Source organism: Pistacia vera, unplaced genomic scaffold (genome assembly GCF_008641045.1).
Source record: "Pistacia vera cultivar Batoury unplaced genomic scaffold, PisVer_v2 Contig706, whole genome shotgun sequence".
NCBI classification, from domain to species: Eukaryota; Viridiplantae; Streptophyta; class Magnoliopsida; order Sapindales; family Anacardiaceae; genus Pistacia; species Pistacia vera.
The window spans coordinates 432,284-452,514 of NW_022196564.1; the positions used below are offsets into that span (position 1 = coordinate 432,284).

Consider the following 20,231-nt stretch of genomic DNA (forward strand, 5'->3'; position numbering starts at 1 on the left):
CCGGGCAGCGGGACCCCCGAGTGCGTCTCCGTTACCCATTAATGCTGAAGTAGTCGACAACTCCAACACTCTGGGTCTTGCGTATTCTGCAAATATAACCCACCCATCCAGAAACTGCAAAAGACAAATAGAGAATTCATTTCCCAAAAAGGAATGTCAAAAAAAGAACTTGAACATCAACAATGAGAGAATCAACTTTATTATTGTTATTTTTTCGCAGAAGGAATTAACAGTAAAATGTTTTTCATGTGGACTATTACTCTATATCTCTCAGGTTGTCTATAAATACATATTTGTGAAGGCACTATGATTCACACTGGCCTTGAAGCACAAGAAGCTTTCCAAAACAATCTACATCGATCTTTTCTTGTTTTTCGTTCAACCAGAAAAAGAAATTTCATAATTATGTCTCTTTCAATAGTTTCAGCTGCTGCTACTTCAGTTGAAAATACTGCAAAGGAAGAAACTAATCGTCGGTCAGCTAATTTTCATCCTAGCATTTGGGGGGATCATTTCCTCTCATATGCTACTGAGTCCATGGTAAAATTCATGCTTCTTCTAATTTAATCAGGATGTGTTTGTCCAAAAATGTTTACATTAAAAAATGTTTTCTGTAAAAACTGAAGAGAAAACATTTTGAAAACTACTCTCAACCTAAAACATGCACACTCTGCATGTGTATGAGTTCAAGCCAATGTATATTTTGCGCTTCCTGAAATATAATTTTCTATCCTAGCTCTTATATATGGCTTTAATTTTCTCTAACATTTTTGTTTTAGGAACCTGATCATAATGCAAGGCTACTAGAACTAAAGGAAGAAATTAGAAAATTGATAATTGCTGACGTGAAAAAGCCTGCAGAGAAACTTGACTTGATTGACGCAATCCAAAGGTTAGGCGTGTCTTATCATTTTGAAACTGAGGTTGATGAAATACTAGCAAAAGTCTACAAGGCTCACCAAGACAGTGATCTTGGAGATGACTTATATTCAACCTCTCTTGAATTCCGATTGCTAAGACAACATGGTTATAATATTTCTTGTGGTATATGTTCTATCTCGAACCTCTTCCTCTTATTGTTCTTAATTTAATTACACCTTTTAATTTCATCGTTTAAATATGATGCGTGATGGGGTGAAACAGACATTTTCAACAAGTTCAAGGACAGCAATGGGAAGTTCAAGGCATCTCTTGAAAAAGATGTTCGAGGAATGTTAAGTTTGTATGAAGCCACACATCTGAAGGTGCATGGGAGGAATATACTCGATGAAGCGCTCGCTTTCACTACCGCTCACTTGAGTCCATTGCAGCCCAACTTAGCCCTCCAGTTGCAGTTCAAGTTAAGCATGCCTTAAATCGTCCAATTCGCAAGGGCTTACAGAGGACGACGCTAACATTACAGAGCATCTTTCAAGAAGATGCTTCCCAGTCCACAATGAAGTTCTATTAGCCTTCGCAAAGTTAGATTTTAACTATTACAAAAGATGCACCAGATTGAACTCAGTCATATGCAAAGTAAGCTTTAAAATGACGGCAGTTCTACCATTTTTAAGCTTTAGATTCACTGAATTTATCTAATGACTTCTGTTTAATATGTTACTTTAGGTGGTGGAAAGATTTAGACTTTGCCCATAAGCTACCTTTTGTAAGAGACAGAGTGATAGAATGCTACTTTTGGACAGTGGGAGTGTATTCGAGCCTGAAATTCTCCGGCTAGAAGGATATTAACCAAAGTGACTGCGATGACTTCTGTTATCGACGATGTCTATGATGTGTTATGGTACAATTGAAGAACTTGAGCTTTTTACCGAAGCAATTGAGAGGTAATTATAATTCTTGACCTATATATCCATTCTCTCTAATCATCCTATTAATTTACATTTATTCAATAAGATTGCATTTTCTTTTTCAGGTGGATGTCAGTGCCATGGATCAACTGCCTGGGTACATGAAACTGTGTTATCAGGCTCTCCTTGATGTTACAGTGAGACTGAGAAAGACATGGCGATCAAGGAAGATTATACCTCCTTCATTTGCAAAAGAAGCGGTGAGTTTCATTTCATTTGACTAATTAGGGTTAACTCAGAATCAATTGGATTCATTCTTACCTATACATAATTGAATTTTGATGTTTTTTGATTTCTCAGATGAAGACATTATAGAAATTACTTCTATGAAGCCAAATGGTGTCATAAAAATTAGTACCATCATGGATGAGTACATGACTGTTGCATTAGTTACCTCTGCTACTCAATGTTAGCCACAACATCATTTGTGGGAATGGGAATATTGTAACCAAGAAAGCCTTGAATGGTTATTCACAAATCCCAAGATGATAAAGCTTCCTCAGTAATCGGAGAACTCATGAACGACAGGTCTCCACAAGGTAATTACATTTTCATTACTAGTATAATTATAAAATATTGGTGTGAATTTTTCTTGAATTCCTTACTAACCAATAGTTGTTTTCTATCATACAGTTCGAACAAAAGAGAGGCCATGTTGCCTCAAGCTTGGTGTTTCATGATACAACATGGTGCAACCGAAGAAGAGCACGCAATGAATTTCAAAAACAAGTGATGGATGCCTGGAAGGATATAAATGAAGAATACCTTCGCCCAACTGCGGTGCCAATGCCTCTCCTTGACCGAATTCTCAATCTTTCGTGTGATAGATTTATATACAAGGATGAAGATGGCTACAACTCATGCTCACGTTATGCTTAAGGTTCTGTTGCTTTCCTGCTATTAATCCTGTTCCATATAAGCATGGAATAAGACTCGATATTTACTTTAAAGATAATTGGAATAATGCATTTCTTCCTGTCAAACAAAAACCATTCTCTTCGAAATGTATACTTCATTAAATAGAAGTATGATCCCCTCTTTGTAATAAAAATCTACTTCCTGATGAATAGTAAGATGCTATAATAATTCCTCTGTTATTAGCGTACAGTATTGATTTTATATGCTATAACGATTTTGTGTGTATATGGTAACCACTTGTAAATAAAAATTCATGATGCTCATGAAAATTATGGAAATTATTATATATTAGAACAGTACTTTTAACTATATTTAATAATTTAGCTAAAACATCCAATAATAAAAGTTTAATATTTAACAAAATACACCAGCCACCCAAGACGACTATTGGTCACTAGTCACCATGATTGGCCATTGCAGGCAATGTTGGAACGATGTACAACCAATCTAAACTGGCTAGTCGTACGCCGATCTGACCTTAATTCTAGCCAGAAACCAAATCCTTTTAGACATTAACAACCAGATATGTGACTGTTTATGGCCAGATCTATGGTGTTTACAACCATGGATTTGGCCAGAAATGGCTAGAATGGTGAAAAACGATTTAGCGGTTACAACAGTGAAGTCGTGGACAGGCATGTGAGCTGGCAGGAAGAAGTCGAGTTGGTAAAGCAACATAGCGGCTATTAAAGAAATCATGAAGGAAAACACAGGGGAGAACGCCACAACCATTTAGCGGCATGTTGATGTTGGGTAGTGAAGCTGTTAGGGGGCCGAGTTGGACACTGTTGAAGCTGATAATGGGAGGTGGTAAGTGGGAGGTGACAGGGAAGTGGTAAAGTTGAAACGAGACTTAAACACCTATATATTTATAGGATGGACACTAAAGGCAAATTAGACCTAGCAAATTTATTCTCTGAGCCAAAATGTAATGTTCAAATGATGAGGAGCGAGAAATACAAAGTTACATTTATGGGGTTAAAGTATTAAGGTCAAAAGTGAACGAATCATAAGTTAAAAGCTGAATTAATGGGACTACATTGGTAAATTTCTATAAATTTTTGAAAAACTAGAGTTTCGGCCTAGTTGTATGTATTTCAATTAATCTTCGGGAGCCGATTGAACACCCTACAAGCCCCACTGAATGCCCTACAAGTCTAATATTCCAGATAAGCCACAAATGTGATAGCCTGATAGATGCTCAAGATGATTTGAACCTAAAAAATCATTAAAAAGCAAACCTTCTTGACCACTAGATCTTTTGTAAAAGCATTAATGAAAAAAGGAAAATACCAGTATCATGATCTCGGAGTTGGCCTGACAATCAAGAAGATTTCTCTCTTCATTGATTTCTTAGGTTCGAACTACCTTGAGGCTTGTAGAAATATTAATGGCCAAAAAGGAAATACGGTATCAAACTAAAAAAAAAATTGCAAAGATAAAGCTGAAAATTTATGTTCATTAACTAAAGAAAAGTAGCCGAGATACTGCAAATCTTTCATAAATACCATACAAATTTATTCCCACAACCAGACTTACCAGGATGATGTTACTTGAATCTTGACAGATGCAACTTTTTCTCTGGAAAATTCCTTCGACTTATAAGAAAACAATCAATCAAACGCCATATAAGCTGCTGAAAAACGAGACGCATTTTGTTGTATCATATCTAGCTGTACATATGTTGTCTTCATATATGAGATGGAACTAAATTCTAGTGTTGAGTACTTTCAGAGTGAAGAAGTTGAGTTGCTCCATGGCAGGGCAAAGTGTGCAGGAATGGTTTATTCGGAGAATTCTGTCACTGGTTTGGTGGTTCTTGGGCCACCTGGAAAAAATGCAATAAGATGGAGAGTCTACTTGGTGTGTGTTACATTCACGGGGTCGCATAATTATCTGGACATGTATGGCGTAGGCAAAACTACAACTGAATGAATCAAAATTGATGGTGATGAGTGAAAGAAATTGATTTTCAAGAAATTTACAGGTGGGAACATAAAGAATGCCTTTTGTGGTCCACTTTCAGGATTTAGCATTATTTGACAACTTCTGGAACAGTGAATGTTGAATGTGGTTGACTTTTACATGACTTGCAGTTGAAAGGATTTGATTGAGAACATTCGACTGTTTAAAACCAGCTTTAAGAATTCATTAAAAATTTATGTAGATGTTTGGATGAATACATTAGACTATAATATTCTTTGATTGAAATTCTAGCCAATGAAAGAAATCTTTTTGAAACAAATCTTGAACTAATTCTGACCACCAGCAGAATTCCTAGTTCTTGATGATTGAAACAAATTTTGAAATGAATCGCTTCTGGATCAATGAAGCTCAGCCAGTCAGCTGTGGTGGGTTATCATCAGCTATCAGAAAACCTTTCAGATTCGTTGATATTAGCAAGTTGTTTCCAATTTATGTAGTTGAGTTTAAGAACACATTTTTTTCCGAGTCTAATATAAATTTTTATTTTTTGGACTATAGTAACACCAAAACACAAGCACTTGGCTCTACCTTCATCTCAAATATAAATAAACACATCACCCTTCTTCACTTCCGTGTTAAAGAAACAATAACACTTTCATCTAAATGATCCTTATAAATCATTCCATTATGCATAGCCGTTTCACTTCAGTTTAGTGAGACAAGTACAGTCTGATAAATTTATAACAAATTAGAGTCTTGTACATAATATTGCCAACATGGATCAGTTCAAATCAATATATTTCGAATTCATCAAAGTTCACGTACTAAGTGATGTTCCCCAAAAATGCTGGTTACAAATTGAGGAAGGCCGACCAATAGGAAACAGAGAACCGTCAAGGAAATACTCACTGACAAAGGCAGTGTGAAGGATTACCATCTTGTTTTATGAACGCATGAGTCCTGTCGGCCATTGGGGATGACATGTTGTGGCCATATTGAGAAGACATATTTCAGATGGAGGCCGGAGGTGCTCTGGGTCTTGCGTATCTGCAAATATAACCCACCCATCCAGAAACTGCAAAAGAAAGAGATCATTCCTAAAAGGATTGTAAAAAAAAAAGAACTTGAACATCAACATGAGAGAATCAACTATATTATTGTTATTTTTTTGCAGAAGGAATTCAGTAATATTGAAATTAAAAATTAGGTGATAATATATCAAAACTAGAAAACTCATGGTTAAAAAAGCCAAAAGAAAGTATTTATAAAGAATCCAGCTTGATGTACAAGATGACACGACACATTAAATTTGCTTGAATAAGAACCCTACATCCCTCAAAACAAAATCTTTGATGGAATTCCAAATTTAATCAGAACCTCCATTAAATACTCATAAATGAAAAGGAACAGGAAGACAATGATATGGTTTCTATAACATTAATTGCTTTTTTCCCCTTTCCTACAATATTTTAAGTTATTCCTGTGTGTTACCATTACAGCAGGGCCATTAAATGAACTATTGATAGAAATGGACATTAAAAAGGGATAGAAGGAATAAAAAGGTGCCCAACAAGGATGCAGTGAAGGAATAAGTTGTAGAAGGATTGATAAACTCAATCTTAGCACAACGGTACATAGCTGAACAACACATTTTGCGAGACAATTGAGAAATCTATGAGCCACCTCAATTCAATACATTTTTTTCTTTTTTTTCCCTATGAGGAAATATGAAAGTTGTCTTCTGACTTCGCTAACTTGAGGTTCCGAAAATTGAGATGCACAGTTTTCACTTCCTACAGATTCCAAGTGCCCAGGCACTGATCAGATATTTTATTTGGAAGGACACATTTTTTTCTATGTGAAATTAGAAAGGTATGGAGAATTTGAAAACGAGGGTAGCAATCTTAAATTACATATAACTTTCTTAGAACTTTGGGAGTTTCCTATACATACAGCTGCGGGGCATACCATTTCATGGCGTACTTTCTTCAGAAGCTTAAAGGTAGCCATAATGTGGGGGTATTTAAGTTGACCATGGTTACACCAGATGATGGGTTTGGAACTTCCTAGTTCCTACCCTACCAAGTTTTCAAGTATATTCGACACAACAGCTGACTAGCATTTTTGAAAAATAAATAGATAACAAATAAGAAACCGAGCGAGTAGAGCATTGCTTCTAAACACTTTGACTCAGATATACAACATGTATAATCTTCAACACAAATAAATGTGGTGTCTTGTCACTCACTGCCATCCATGCTCTATGCCTTTTGCAGCATCTTCCAAGTGAATATTACAAAACCAAACCCCTTGGAATATCCAGAACTCGATCGTCACTACCTAGCTGTGAATGCAGAAACACCAATAGTTAGTAGTCCACCATGCACAGGGGAGGGATTTGAATAGGTTTAAAGAAGAAGAACAAACTTGAACCACTTCACCAAACTTAGAAAAGGCTTCCTTGAGTCCCTCGTAGTCGGTGCGCTTACTAAGTCCTGAAAAGGAACTTGATATTAAATCTCATAGTGTAACCTAAGAGATAGACCTGTCACTCTGATCAGTGATATGTATTAAACCTGATAAAAATATTATCATACCCAGAATAACAGAAAATAAACACATGGAAACAATTTTTGGGATTACTTATCATGTGCAGATATGGCTTTTTAGGGGTTCTTTTCACAGACACTTAAGTGATCCACTCTAGTTCTCTCTTTTAGTCTACTAATACAGTTCGCTTTGTTTCCTATAAAAAAAAAAATATACATTATGATAACTGATTAATGTACTGGCACCACACTCATCAGAAAACTTCATTGCTGTCAACAACATAAGAAGCTTCACTAAGAATCAACGGGGGGGTTCTCTGGTGAATTTCAAACCCATGAGGTAATACCTGCATCTTCGCCACCAGGTGGGAGAAGTCACGAGGATTTAACATTTTATAACAATCTTGTTGGACAATGAACAGCGAGATTAATAAAGATATGTTGTTGCAGCCCTCCACAAATGCTGTTAGATATTTAAAAGTGTGATAGAATTAACCTCTACATTAGAAAATATACTCAATGGATAAATACCAATAATAAAACTGATAACCAAATAATTTAACAAATAATTTTTAATGCATCAAGGAAAGACACCATAGTATCCGGCCACAAGATGATTTAGGTTAGGTTGAACGCAAAAACCATACCTGTCTAAAACCAAAACCCCAAATCAGTAATCACTTCGGTAATTATGTTCACAATAAATTTAAAATCATTAGATGCTTTTATTCCTCTGTAGATGATCCGCAAAAATTAGGCTTCTAATCTATCATGAACTAACTTAACAAATAGATCAACAATCTGAGCCTAAAATGTTAACAATATAATAACTAAAATTCAAAATCAAAATTCATCGACAAAAAATAACAAAAACAAAACTTTAGAGAAATAACATAAAAAAAAAGGATCTATAAATAACACAAATAAAAACTGATGACCCTGAAGGGTAAATAGAAGTAAATACGGAAAGGAATGAAAAGCGCTATTGGAAAATAAAGAGAGACAAGAAAGGTACCTGAGACAAAAAGGTTGGTGCTGGGCTCGGCCTTGGGTTGCTGAGCGGCCGCCGCGGACGGCGGAGGGTTGAAAGAAGGAAAAGGAGAAGTGGAGAAGAGACGCCTCAAGCCGCGCTGTGCCGCCACCGCCCTCGTTGCCATTATGGGTTTAAGGCTTTAAGCTAAAAGACTAAAACCCCTCGATAGTGTTAGGACCAAATCAATTGATTTTTTTTTAGGTTTACAGAGAGTGAAATTATATAAATGAAATTCTTTATCAAATTACGGATTCAGCCTTTGTTTATAATAAATTACTTGATGTAACGACAGGGTTACCCTCCATTGGAGTGCGAACAGGTCGTTTTGGGAAAAGATCAATGTCATCACTGAGGTTTTGCTTTAGTCCCTTCGTAAAATTTATTAATAACCTCTTAGCCCCTATAGTAGTATAGTATTAGTAACGCTTTTGGTCCTAGCATTATAGGCCATGTTTAATTCTTTTTTTTTTATCCATATTTCTAATCCTATTCCCCAAATATTGTTTGGCACATTATTCCAGAAATATTACTATATTTTTTTAATTATTTTACACCCTTTAAACTTATTAATTTCATTAAATACCCCTAGAAAAAAAAAGTTTAAAAATTAACAAAAACACTCCCATCAACCCATACTTGCCAGATTCCAGCAACCACCGTCGATGGCAGCTGGAATCTATACAACGGTCTACCTGCCGACCAGAAATGGCCGAAAGTTCGCTGATGGCCAAAGAAATGGTCGCGTTGACCGAAAATGACGGCCAAAGATGGACTTCTTTTGACTTTTTTGACGGTTGACGGCAACATTTGGCCTTAAATCTAGCCTTTTTCGGCCAGATTCGTGGTGGATCTGGTCGAAAAAGGCCATAGCGACGCGTTACGACACATATCCGACCGGTCTGTGTCGTAACAAAAATTTTCTGCCAGATTTCAATGGTGGTGGTCGGAATCTAGCACTGTAGGTGGTGGGGGTGTTTTTATCATTTTATATATTAGGGTCTTTAATTAAATTAGCAAACCAAAGAGCTTTTTCATACATTTTTAAAGTTTACCTCGTAATATTTTCCTATCCAACTACCCAATATTATTCTCAAAATCCTATCCAAAATAATGAACCAAACGCACCCATAAAAACCTTGGGTACCAAAATGGCAAAATGTTGCGGACACTGACAAGGATCAAAACGTTACTAATAATTTAACAGGACGAAAGGTTATTTAAGCCAAACCTCAGGGTCTAAAAGATATTGTCCCGCGTTTTGTCACTTATGGAGGAATGCCTTGTTAAGGATAATTCTGTCTTATATTTTGTTGCTGTTGCTTCTCTATTTCGTCAGTCAGTGCCATGGATCAACTGCCTGGGTACATGAACTGTGCTATCAGCTCTCCTTGATGTTTACAGTGAGACTGAGAAAGACATGGCCGATCAGGAAGATTATACCTCCTTCATTTGCAAAAGAAGCGGTGAGTTCATTTCATTTGACTAATTAGTGTTAACTCAGAATCAATTGGCAATTCTTACCTATAAATAATTGAAAATTTTGATGATTTTTTGATTTCTCAGATGAAGACATTAGTTAGAAATTACTTCTGTGAAGCCAAATGGTGTCATAAAATATGTACCATCATGGATGATACATGACTGTTGCATTAGTTACCTCTGCCTACTCAATGTTAGCCACAACATCATTTGTGGGAATGGAATATTGTAACCAAAGAAGCCTTTGAATGGTTACTTCACAAATCCCAAGATGATAAGGCTTCCTCAGTAATCGGCAGACTCATGAACGACATGGTCTCCCACAAGGTAATAATTATTTCATTACTAGTATAATTTATTAAAATATGGTGTGAATTTTTCTTGAATTCCTTACTAACCAATAGTTGTTTTCTATCATACAGTTCGAACAAAAGAGAGGCCATGTTGCTCAGATTGAGTGTTTCATGATACAACATGGTGCAACCGAAGAAGAAGCACGCAATGAATTTCAAAAACAAGTATGGATGCCTGGAAGGATATAAATGAAGAATATAAATGAAGGATATAAAAACAAGTATTGTTTCTTCAATTTTATGTAGTTTGAGTTTTAAGAACACGTTTTTTTCCGAGTCTTACATAAATTTTATTTTCTCGGACTATATGTAACACCAAAACACAAGCTACTTGGCTCACCTTCATCTCAATATATCATAAACACATCACCCTGTTTTTTCTTCACTGTCCGTGTAAAGAACAACATAACACTTTCATCTAAATGATCCTTATAAATCATTCCATTATGCATAGCCAGTTTTCACTTTCAGTTTAGTGAGAACAGTTACAGTCTGATAAAATTATACAAATTAAGAGTCTTGTACATATATTGCCAACATGGATCAGTTCAAATCAATATATTTCTGAATTCTCACACAGTTCACGTATTAAGTGATGTTCCCCAAAATGCATGGTTTACAATTGATGGAACGGACAACAATAGAAAACAGAGAACCGTTCATGGATAATACTCACTGACAAAGGCCAGTGGAAGGATTACCATCTTGTTTTATGAACGCATGAGTCACTGTCGGCCATATGGGGATGCCATGTTGTGGCCTATTGAGAAGACATATCTCGATGGAGGCCCTGGAGGTGCTCTGGGTCTGCGTATTCTGCAAATATAACCCACCCATCAGAAACTGCAAAAGACAAATAGAGAATTCATTTCCTAAAAGGATTGTAAAAGAAGAACTTGAACATCAACAATGAGAGAATCAACTATATGATTGTTATTTTTTTGCAGAAGGAATTAACAGCAATATTGAAATAAAAAATTAGGTGATAATATCATCAAAACTAGAAAACTCATGGTTAAAGAAAGCCAAAAAGAAAGTACTTACAAAGAATCCCTTAGCCTGAAGATGACACGACATCATAGACATAAGAACCCTACATCCCTCAAAACAAAATCTTGATGGAATTCCAAATTTAATCAGAAGTCCATTCAAATACTCTCAAATGAAAGGAACAGAAGACAATGATATGGTTTCTATAACATTAATTGCTTTCTTCCCCTTTCCTACATATATTTTAAGTATATCCATGTGTGGTTACCATTACAGCAGGCCATAAAAGAACTAATTGATAGAAATGGACATTAAAAGGATGAAGAGAAAGAATAAAAAGGTGCCCAAAAGGATGCAGTGAAGGAATAAGTTAGTAGAAGGATGTGATAACTCAATCTTAGCACACGGTAACGCGCTTGAACAACATTTGCGAGACAATTGAGAAATCTATGAGCCACCTCACTTCAATACATTTTCTTTTTCTTTTTTCCCTATGAGGAAATATGAAAGTTGTCTTCTGACTTCGCTAACTTGAGGTTCAGAAAAATTGAGATGCACAGTTTTCACTTCCTACAGATTCCAAGTGCCCAGCACTGAATCAGTAATTTTATTTGGAAGGACACATTTTTTCTATGTGATGAAATTGAAATTTGAAACGAGGAATAGCAATCTTAAATTACATATACTTTTTAGAACTCTGGGAGTTCCTATACATTACAGCTGCTGTGGCATACCATTTCATGCGTTACTTTTTCAGAAGCTTAAAGGTACCATAATGTGTGGCATTTAAGTTGACCAGGGTTACACCACGATTGAGGGCTTTGGAACTTCCTAGTTCCTACCCTACCAAGTTTTCAAGCTATATTCGACACTACAGCTGACTTAAGCATTTTTGAAAAATAAAATAGATAACAAATAAGAAACAGAGCTGAGTAGAGCATTGCTTCTAAACACTTTGACTCGATATACAAACATTGGTATAATCTTCAACAAAATAAATGTGGTGTCTTGTCAACTCACCTTGCCATCCATGCCCTCTATGCCTTTTGCAGCATCTCCAAGTTAGCAATCTTACAAAACCAAACCCCTTGGAATATCCAGAAACTCGATCAGTCACTACCCTAGCTGCGAATAGCAGAAACACCAATAGTTAGTAGTCCACCATGCACCAGGGAGGATTTGAATAGGTTTAAAGAAGAAGAAACAAACCTGAACCACTTCACCAAACTTAGAAAAGGCTTCCTGTCCCTGCTAGTCGTGCGCTTACTAAGTCCTGAAAGGAACTTGATATTAAATCTCATAGTGTAACACTAAGAAAGTAGACCTGTCATCTCTGATCAGAATGTAATATGTATTAAACCTTGATAAAATATATCATACCCAGAAAACACAGAAAATAAACACTATGGAACAATTTTCGGATTACTTATCATGTGCAGATGGTTTTTAGGGTTCTTTTCGACAGACACTTAAGTGATCCACTCTAGTTCTCTCTTTTAGTCTCACTAATACAGTTCGCTTTGTTCCTATAAAAAAAAAATATAATCATTATGTAATCGATTTAATGTCACTGGCACCCACACTTCACTAAGAAACTCTCATGCTGTCAACAACAAGAAGCTTCACTAAGAAATCAACGGGGAGGTTCTCTTGGTGAATTTCAAACCCATGAGGTAATACCTGCATCTTCGCCACCAGGGGGAGAAGTCACGAGGATTTAACCTATTTATTAACAATCTTGTTGGACAATGAACAAGCGAGATTAATAAGATATGTGTTGCTAGCCCTCCCACAAGACTGTTAGATATTTACAAAGTGTGAAATATGAAGTAACCTCTACATGATAGAAAATATACTCAATGGATAAAATACCAATGAATAAAACTGATAACCAAATAATTTAACAATAATTTTTTAATTGCATCAAGGAAAGACACCATGATCCGGCCACAAGATGATTTAGGTTAGGTTGAACACAAACCATACCCTGTCTAAAACCAAAACCCCAAATTAGTTAACTTCGGTAATTATGTTCAAATAAATTTCAAAATCCATTACATACTTTTATTCCTCTTTAAGATTGACTAGCAAATGAAGTAAGGCAATTTCAATAGCCGAAATAATAGCGTAAATCTCACTGTAGAGAGAAGTCTCGTGACCTAGAGGAATTGCCAGGTTGAGATCGACTTTGATCCAAAAGAAGCCAGAAGTTGAATGTGTGCCTTGCATGAACAAGTTGATTGCCTTTGAAGTAATATTTTATCCGTTTGTCATGTTGGTCAGAGACCGAGATTAGTTTTAATCTACTTTTATTAATATTTTTCCATTCTAATATAACACACAAATGAAATTGCATAAAGAGGTAAATGATTAAAGTTTCCTCCCAACATATATTTGTTAAATCAACTAATGTCTCTGATAAGGACATATTTAAGAAAAATAAAATGTTTTTCATGTGTAGTATTACTCTATATCTCTCGAGTTGTCTATAAATACATATTTGTGAAGGCACTATGATTCACAGTGGCCTTGAAGCACAAGAAGCTTTCCAAAACAATCTACATCGATCTTTTCTTGTTTTTCGTTCAACCAGAAAAAAAGAAATTTTAGAATTATGTCTCTTTCAATAGTTTCAGCTGCTGCTGCTTCAGTTGAAAATACTGCAAAGGAAGAAACTAATGGTCGCTCAGCTAATTATCATCCTGGCATTTGGGGGGATCATTTCCTCTCATATGCTGGTGACTCCATGGTAAAATTAATGCTTCTTCTATTTTAATTAGGATGTGTTTGTCGAAAAATGTTTACGTTAAAAAATGTTTTCTGTAAAAACTGAAGAGAAAACATTTTGAAAACTACTCTCAATCTAAAACATGCACACTCTGCATGTGTATGAGTTCAAGCCAATGTATATTTTGCGGTTTCTGAAATATAACTTTCTATCCTAGCTCTTACATATGGCTTTAATTTTCTCTAACTTTTTTGTTTTAGGAAACTGATCATACTGCAAGGCTACTAGAACTAAAGGAAGAAATTAGAAAATTGATAATTGCTGACACGAAAAAGCCTGCAGAGAAACTTGACTTGATTGATGCAATCCAAAGGTTGGGCGTGTCTTATCATTTTGAAACTGAGGTTGATGAAATACTAGCAAAAGTCTACAAGGCTCACCGAGACAGTGATCTCAGAGATGACTTATATTCGACCTCTCTTGAATTCCGATTGCTAAGACAACATGGTTATAATATTTCTTGTGGTATATGTTCTTTCTCTTCCTCTTCCTCTTATTGTTCTTAATTTAATTACACCTTTTAATTTCATCGTTTAAATATGATGTGTGATGGGGTGAAACAGACATTTTCAACAAGTTCAAGGACAACAATGGGAAGTTCAAGGCATCTCCTGAAAAAGATGTTCGAGGAACGTTAAGTTTGTATGAAGCCACACATATCAGGGTGCACGGAGAGAAGATACTCGACGAAGCGCTCGCTTTCACCACCACTCACCTTGAGTCCATTGCAGCCCAACTTGGCCCTCCAATTGCAGTTCAAGTTAAGCATGCCTTAAATCGTCCAATTCGCAAGGGCTTACAGAGGAGCGACGCTAGACATTACATGAGCATCTTTCAAGAAGATGCTTCCCAGTCCCACAATGAAGTTCTATTAGCCTTTGCAAAGTTAGATTTTAACATATTACAAAAGATGCACCAGATTGAACTCAGTCATATTGCAAAGTAAGCTTTAAAATGACGGTAGTTCTACCATTTTTAAGCTTTAGATTCACTGAATTTATCTAATGACTTCTGTTTAATATTGTTATTTTAGGTGGTGGAAAGATTTAGACTTTGCCCATAAGCTACCTTTTGTAAGAGACAGAGTGATAGAATGCTACTTTTGGATAGTGGGAGTGTATTTCGAGCCTGAATATTCTCTGGCTAGAAGGATATTAACCAAAGTGATTGCGATGACTTCTGTTATCGACGATGTCTATGATGTGTATGGTACAATTGAAGAACTTGAGCTTTTTACCGAAGCAATTGAGAGGTAATTATTCAATTCTTGACCTATAAATATCCATACTCTCTAATCATCCTATTAATTTACATTTATTCAAATAAGATTGCATTTTCTTTTTTCAGGTGGGATGTCAGTGTTGGAGTTGTCGACTACTTCAGCATTAATGGGCAACGGAGACGCACTCGAGGGTCCCACTGACCAGTCATCGGGCGGGTGCCCCGCTCCCCGGTGAGCGGGCGGGGGTCACGGGGGCAGCGCCCCCGAGCCCGTAGGCGGTTTTGGGCTTTTCCATGTATAACCGTTGTAGGATTTCTTTTAAGTTATTAATTCCTTTTTGGGTTGGGCTTAGGAATAGGAATCCTTGTAAAACTATGTTTAATCTCTTAAACCTATTATATAAACATACTTTTCTCTTGTTATGAGTGTGAGAGCAATTCATTCATTGTAAACGAGAGAGGTGAGGCATATTTCAATAATATTGACTCAGCTGGACGTAGCCCACATTGAGTGAACCAGGGTAAATCGCGCGTATAATTTTTTTGTTTACTGTTTGTTTTGTTTTACTATTATTATTTTGTTGCTGTTGCTTCTCTATTTCGTTCAGTCAGTGCCATGGATCAACTGCCTGGGTACATGAAACTGTGCTATCAGGCTCTCCTTGATGTTTACAGTGAGACTGAGAAAGACATGGCCGATCAAGGAAGATTATACCTCCTTCATTTTGCAAAAGAAGCGGTGAGTTTCATTTCATTTGACTAATTAGTGTTAACTCAGAATCAATTGGCATTCATTCTTACCTATACTAATAATTGAAAATTTTGATGATTTTTTGATTTCTCAGATGAAGACATTAGTTAGAAATTACTTCTGTGAAGCCAAATGGTGTCATAAAATATGTACCATCACATGGATGATACATGACTGTTGCATTAGTTACCTCTGCTACTCAATGTTAGCCACAACATCATTTGTGGGAATGGAAATAGTAACCAAAGAAGCCTTGAATGGTTATTCACAAATCCCAAGATGATAAAGGCTTCCTCAGTAATCGGCAGACTCATGAACGACCTGGTCTCCCACAAGGTAATTACATATTTCATTACTAGTATAATTTATTAAAATATGGTGTGAATTTTTCTTGAATTCCTTACTAACCAATAGTTGTTTTCTATCATACAGTTCGAACAAAAGAGAGGCATGTTGCTCAAGCATTGAGTGTTTCATGATACAACATGGTGCAACCGAAGAAGAAGCACGCAATGAATTTCAAAAACAAGTAATGGATGCCTGGAAGGATATAAATGAAGAATATAAATGAAGGATATAAAACAAGTAATTGTTTCTCAATTTTTGTAGTTTGAGTTTTAAGAACACGTTTTTTTCCGAGTCTTACATAAATTTTTATTTTTCGGACTATATGTAACACCAAAACACAAGCTACTTGGCTCACCTTCATCTCAAATATATCATAAACACATCACCCTGTTTTTCTTCACTGTCCGTGTAAAGAAACAACAAACACTTTCATCTAAATGATCCTATATAAATCATTCCATTATGCATAGCCAGTTTTCACTTCAGTTTAGTGAGACAGTTACAGTCTGATAAAATTATAACAAATTAAGAGTCTTGTACATATATTGCCAACATGGATCAGTTCAAATCAATTATTTCTGAATTCATCACACAGTTCACGTATTAAGTGATGTTCCCCAAAAGCATGGTTTACAATTGATGGAAGCCACAACAATAGAAAACAGAGAACCGTTCATGGATAATACTCACTGACAAAGGCCAGTGTGAAGGATTACCATCTTGTTTTATGAACGCATGAGTCACTGTCGGCCATATGGGGATGCATGTTGTGGCCATATTGAGAAGACATATCTCAGATGGAGGCCTGGAGGTGCTCTGGGTCTGCGTATTCTGCAAATATAACCCACCCATCCAGAAATGCAAAAGACAAATAGAGAATTCATTTCCTAAAAGGATTGTAAAAGAAGAACTTGAACATCAACAATGAGAGAATCAACTATATATTGTTATTTTTTTGCAGAAGGAATTAACAGCAATATTGAAATTAAAAATTAGGTGTAATATCATCAAAACTAGAAAACTCATGGTTAAAGAAAGCCAAAAAGAAAGTACTTTACAAAGAATCCGCCTAGCTGACTAAGATGACACGACATCATAGAATAAGAACCCTACATCCCCAAAACAAAATCTTGATGGAATTCCAAATTTTAATCAGAAGTCCATTCAAATACTCCAAATGAAAGGAACAGGAAGACAATGATATGGTTTCTATAACATTAATTGCTTTCTTCCCCTTTCCTACATATATTTTAAGTATATCCATGTGTGGTACCATTACCGCAGGGCCATAAAATGAACTAATTGATAGAAAGGACATTAAAAGGGATGAGAGAGAATAAAAAGGTGCCCAAAAGGATGCAGTGAAGGAATAAGTTAGTAGAAGGATGTGATAAACTCAATCTTAGCACAACGGTACGCTTGAACAAACATTTGCGAGACAATTGAGAAATCTATGAGCCACCTCACTTCAATACATTTTCTTTTTTCTTTTTTCCCTATGAGGAAATATGAAAGTTGTCTTCTGACTTCGCTAACTTGAGGTTCAGAAAAATTGAGATGCACAGTTTTCACTTCCTACAGATTCCAAGTGCCCAGGCACTGAATCAGTAATTTTATTTGGAAGGACACATTTTTTTCTATGTGTGAAATTGAAATTTGAAACGGGAATGCAATCTTAAATTACATTAACTTTTTAGAACTCTGGGAGTTCCTATACATTACAGCTGCTGTGGCATACAATTCATGGTTACTTCTTTCAGAAGCTTAAAGGTAGCCATAATGTGTGGCATTTAAGTTGACAGGGTTACACCCCGATGATGGGCTGGAACTTCCTAGTTCCTTCCCTACCAAGTTTTCAAGCTATATTCGACACTACAGCTGACTTAAGCATTTTTGAAAAATAAAATAGATAACAAATAAGAAACAGAGCTGAGTAGAGCATTGCTTCTAAACACTTTGACTCAGATATACAAACATTGGTATAATCTTCAACAAAATAAATGTGGTGTCTTGTCAACTCACCTTGCCATCCATGCCCTCTATGCCTTTTGCAGCATCTCAAGGTAGCAATCTTACAAAACCAAACCCCTTGGAATATCCCAGAAACTCGATCAGTCACTACCCTAGCTGCGAATAGCAGAAACACCAATAGTTAGTAGTCCACCATGCACCAGGGGAGGATTTGAATAGGTTTAAAGAGAAGAAACAACCTTGAACCACTTCACCAAACTTAGAAAAGGCTTCCTGAGTCCCCCGTAGTCGGCGCCTTACTAAGTCCTGAAAGGAACTTGATATTAAATCTCATAGTGTAACACTAAGAAAGCTAGACCTGTCATCTCTGATCAGAAGTAATATGTATTAAACCTTGATAAAATATATCTACCCAGAAAACACAAGAAAATAAACACTATGGAAACAATTTTCGGATTACTTATCATGTGCAGATGGCTTTTTAGGGTTCTTTTCGACAGACACTTAAGTGATCCACTCTAGTTTCTCTTTTAGTCTCACTAATACAGTTCGCTTTGTTCCTATAAAAAAAAAATATAATCATTATGTAATCGATTTAATGTCACTGGCACCACACTTCACTAAGAAACTCTCATTGCTGTCAACAACAAAGAAGCTTCACTAAGAAATCAACGGGGAGGTTTCTGGTGAAATTCAAACCCATGAGGTAATACCTGCATCTTCGCCACCAGGTGGGAGAAGTCACGAGGATTTAACCTATTTATTAACAATCTTGTTGGACAATGAACAAGCGAGATTAATAAGATATGTTGTTGCTAGCCCTCACACAAGTGTTAGATATTTACAAAGTGTGAATATGAAGTAACCTCTACATGATAGAAAATATACTCAATGGATAAAATACCAATGATATAAAACTGATAACCAAATAATTTAACAATAATTTTTTAATTGCATCAAGGAAAGACACCATATCCGGCCACAAGATGATTTAGGTTAGGTTGAACACAAACCATACCTGTCTAAAACCAAAACCCCAAATTCAGTATAACTTCGGTAATTATGTTCACAATAAATTTCAAAATCATTAACATACTTTTATTCCTCTTTAAGATTGATCTGCAAAAATTAGGCTTTAATCTACATGAACTAACTTAACAAATAGATCAACAATCTGAGCCTAAAATGTTAACAATATAATAACTAAAATTCAAAATCAAAATCATCGACAAAAAATAACAAAAACAAAACTTTAGAGAAATAACATAAAAAAAAAGGATCTATAAATAACACAAATAAAAACTGTGACCCTGAAGGGTAAATAGAAGTAAATACGGAAAGGAATGAAAAGCGCTATTGGAAAATAAAGAGAGACAAGAAAGGTACCTGAGACAAAAAGGTTGGTGCTGGGCTCGGCCTTGGGTTGCTGAGCGGCCGCCGCGGACGGCGGAGGGTTGAAAGAAGGAAAGGAGAAGTGGAGAAGAGACGCCTCAAGCCGCGCTGTGCCGCCACCGCCCTCGTTGCCATTATGGGTTTAAGGCTTTAAGCTAAAAGACTAAAACCCTCGATAGTGTTAGGACCAAATCAATTGATTTTTTTTTAGGTTTACAGAGAGTGAAATTATATAAATGAAATTCTTTATCAAATTACGGATTCAGCCTTTGTTTATAATAAATTACTTGTGTAACGACAGGGTTACCCTCCATTGGAGTGCGAACAGGTCGTTTTGGGAAAAGATCAATGTCATCACTGAGGTTTGCTTTAGTCCCTTCGTAAAATTATTAATAACCTCTTAGCCCCTATAGTAGTATATTAGTAACGCTTTTGGTCTAGCATTATAGGCCATGTTTAATTCTTTTTTTTTATCCATTTTATATCCTATTCCCCAAATATTGTTGGCACATTATTCCAGAAATATTACTATATTTTTTAATTATTTTACACCCTTTAAACTTATTAATTTCATTAAATACCCCTAGAAAAAAAAAGTTTAAAAATAACAAAAACCCTCCAACCATACTTGCCAGATTCCAGCAACCACCGTCGATGGCAGCTGG

General features: G+C 36.0%; 1 protein-coding gene across 1 annotated transcript; it reads left to right on the plus strand.

Annotated features, from left to right (window-relative positions):
* Window positions 1-331: 331 nt before the first annotated feature.
* LOC116114296 ((-)-germacrene D synthase-like) lies at window positions 332-16,426 on the plus strand. The gene is made up of 8 exons (XM_031400449.1): window positions 332-540; window positions 14,084-14,348; window positions 14,447-14,825; window positions 14,917-15,135; window positions 15,231-15,241; window positions 15,713-15,843; window positions 15,950-16,059; window positions 16,288-16,426. Exons 1-8 carry the CDS (start codon window positions 406-408, stop codon window positions 16,424-16,426), a joined length of 1,389 nt encoding a protein of 462 aa, XP_031256309.1. The 5' UTR covers window positions 332-405.
* Window positions 16,427-20,231: the final 3,805 nt, after the last annotated feature.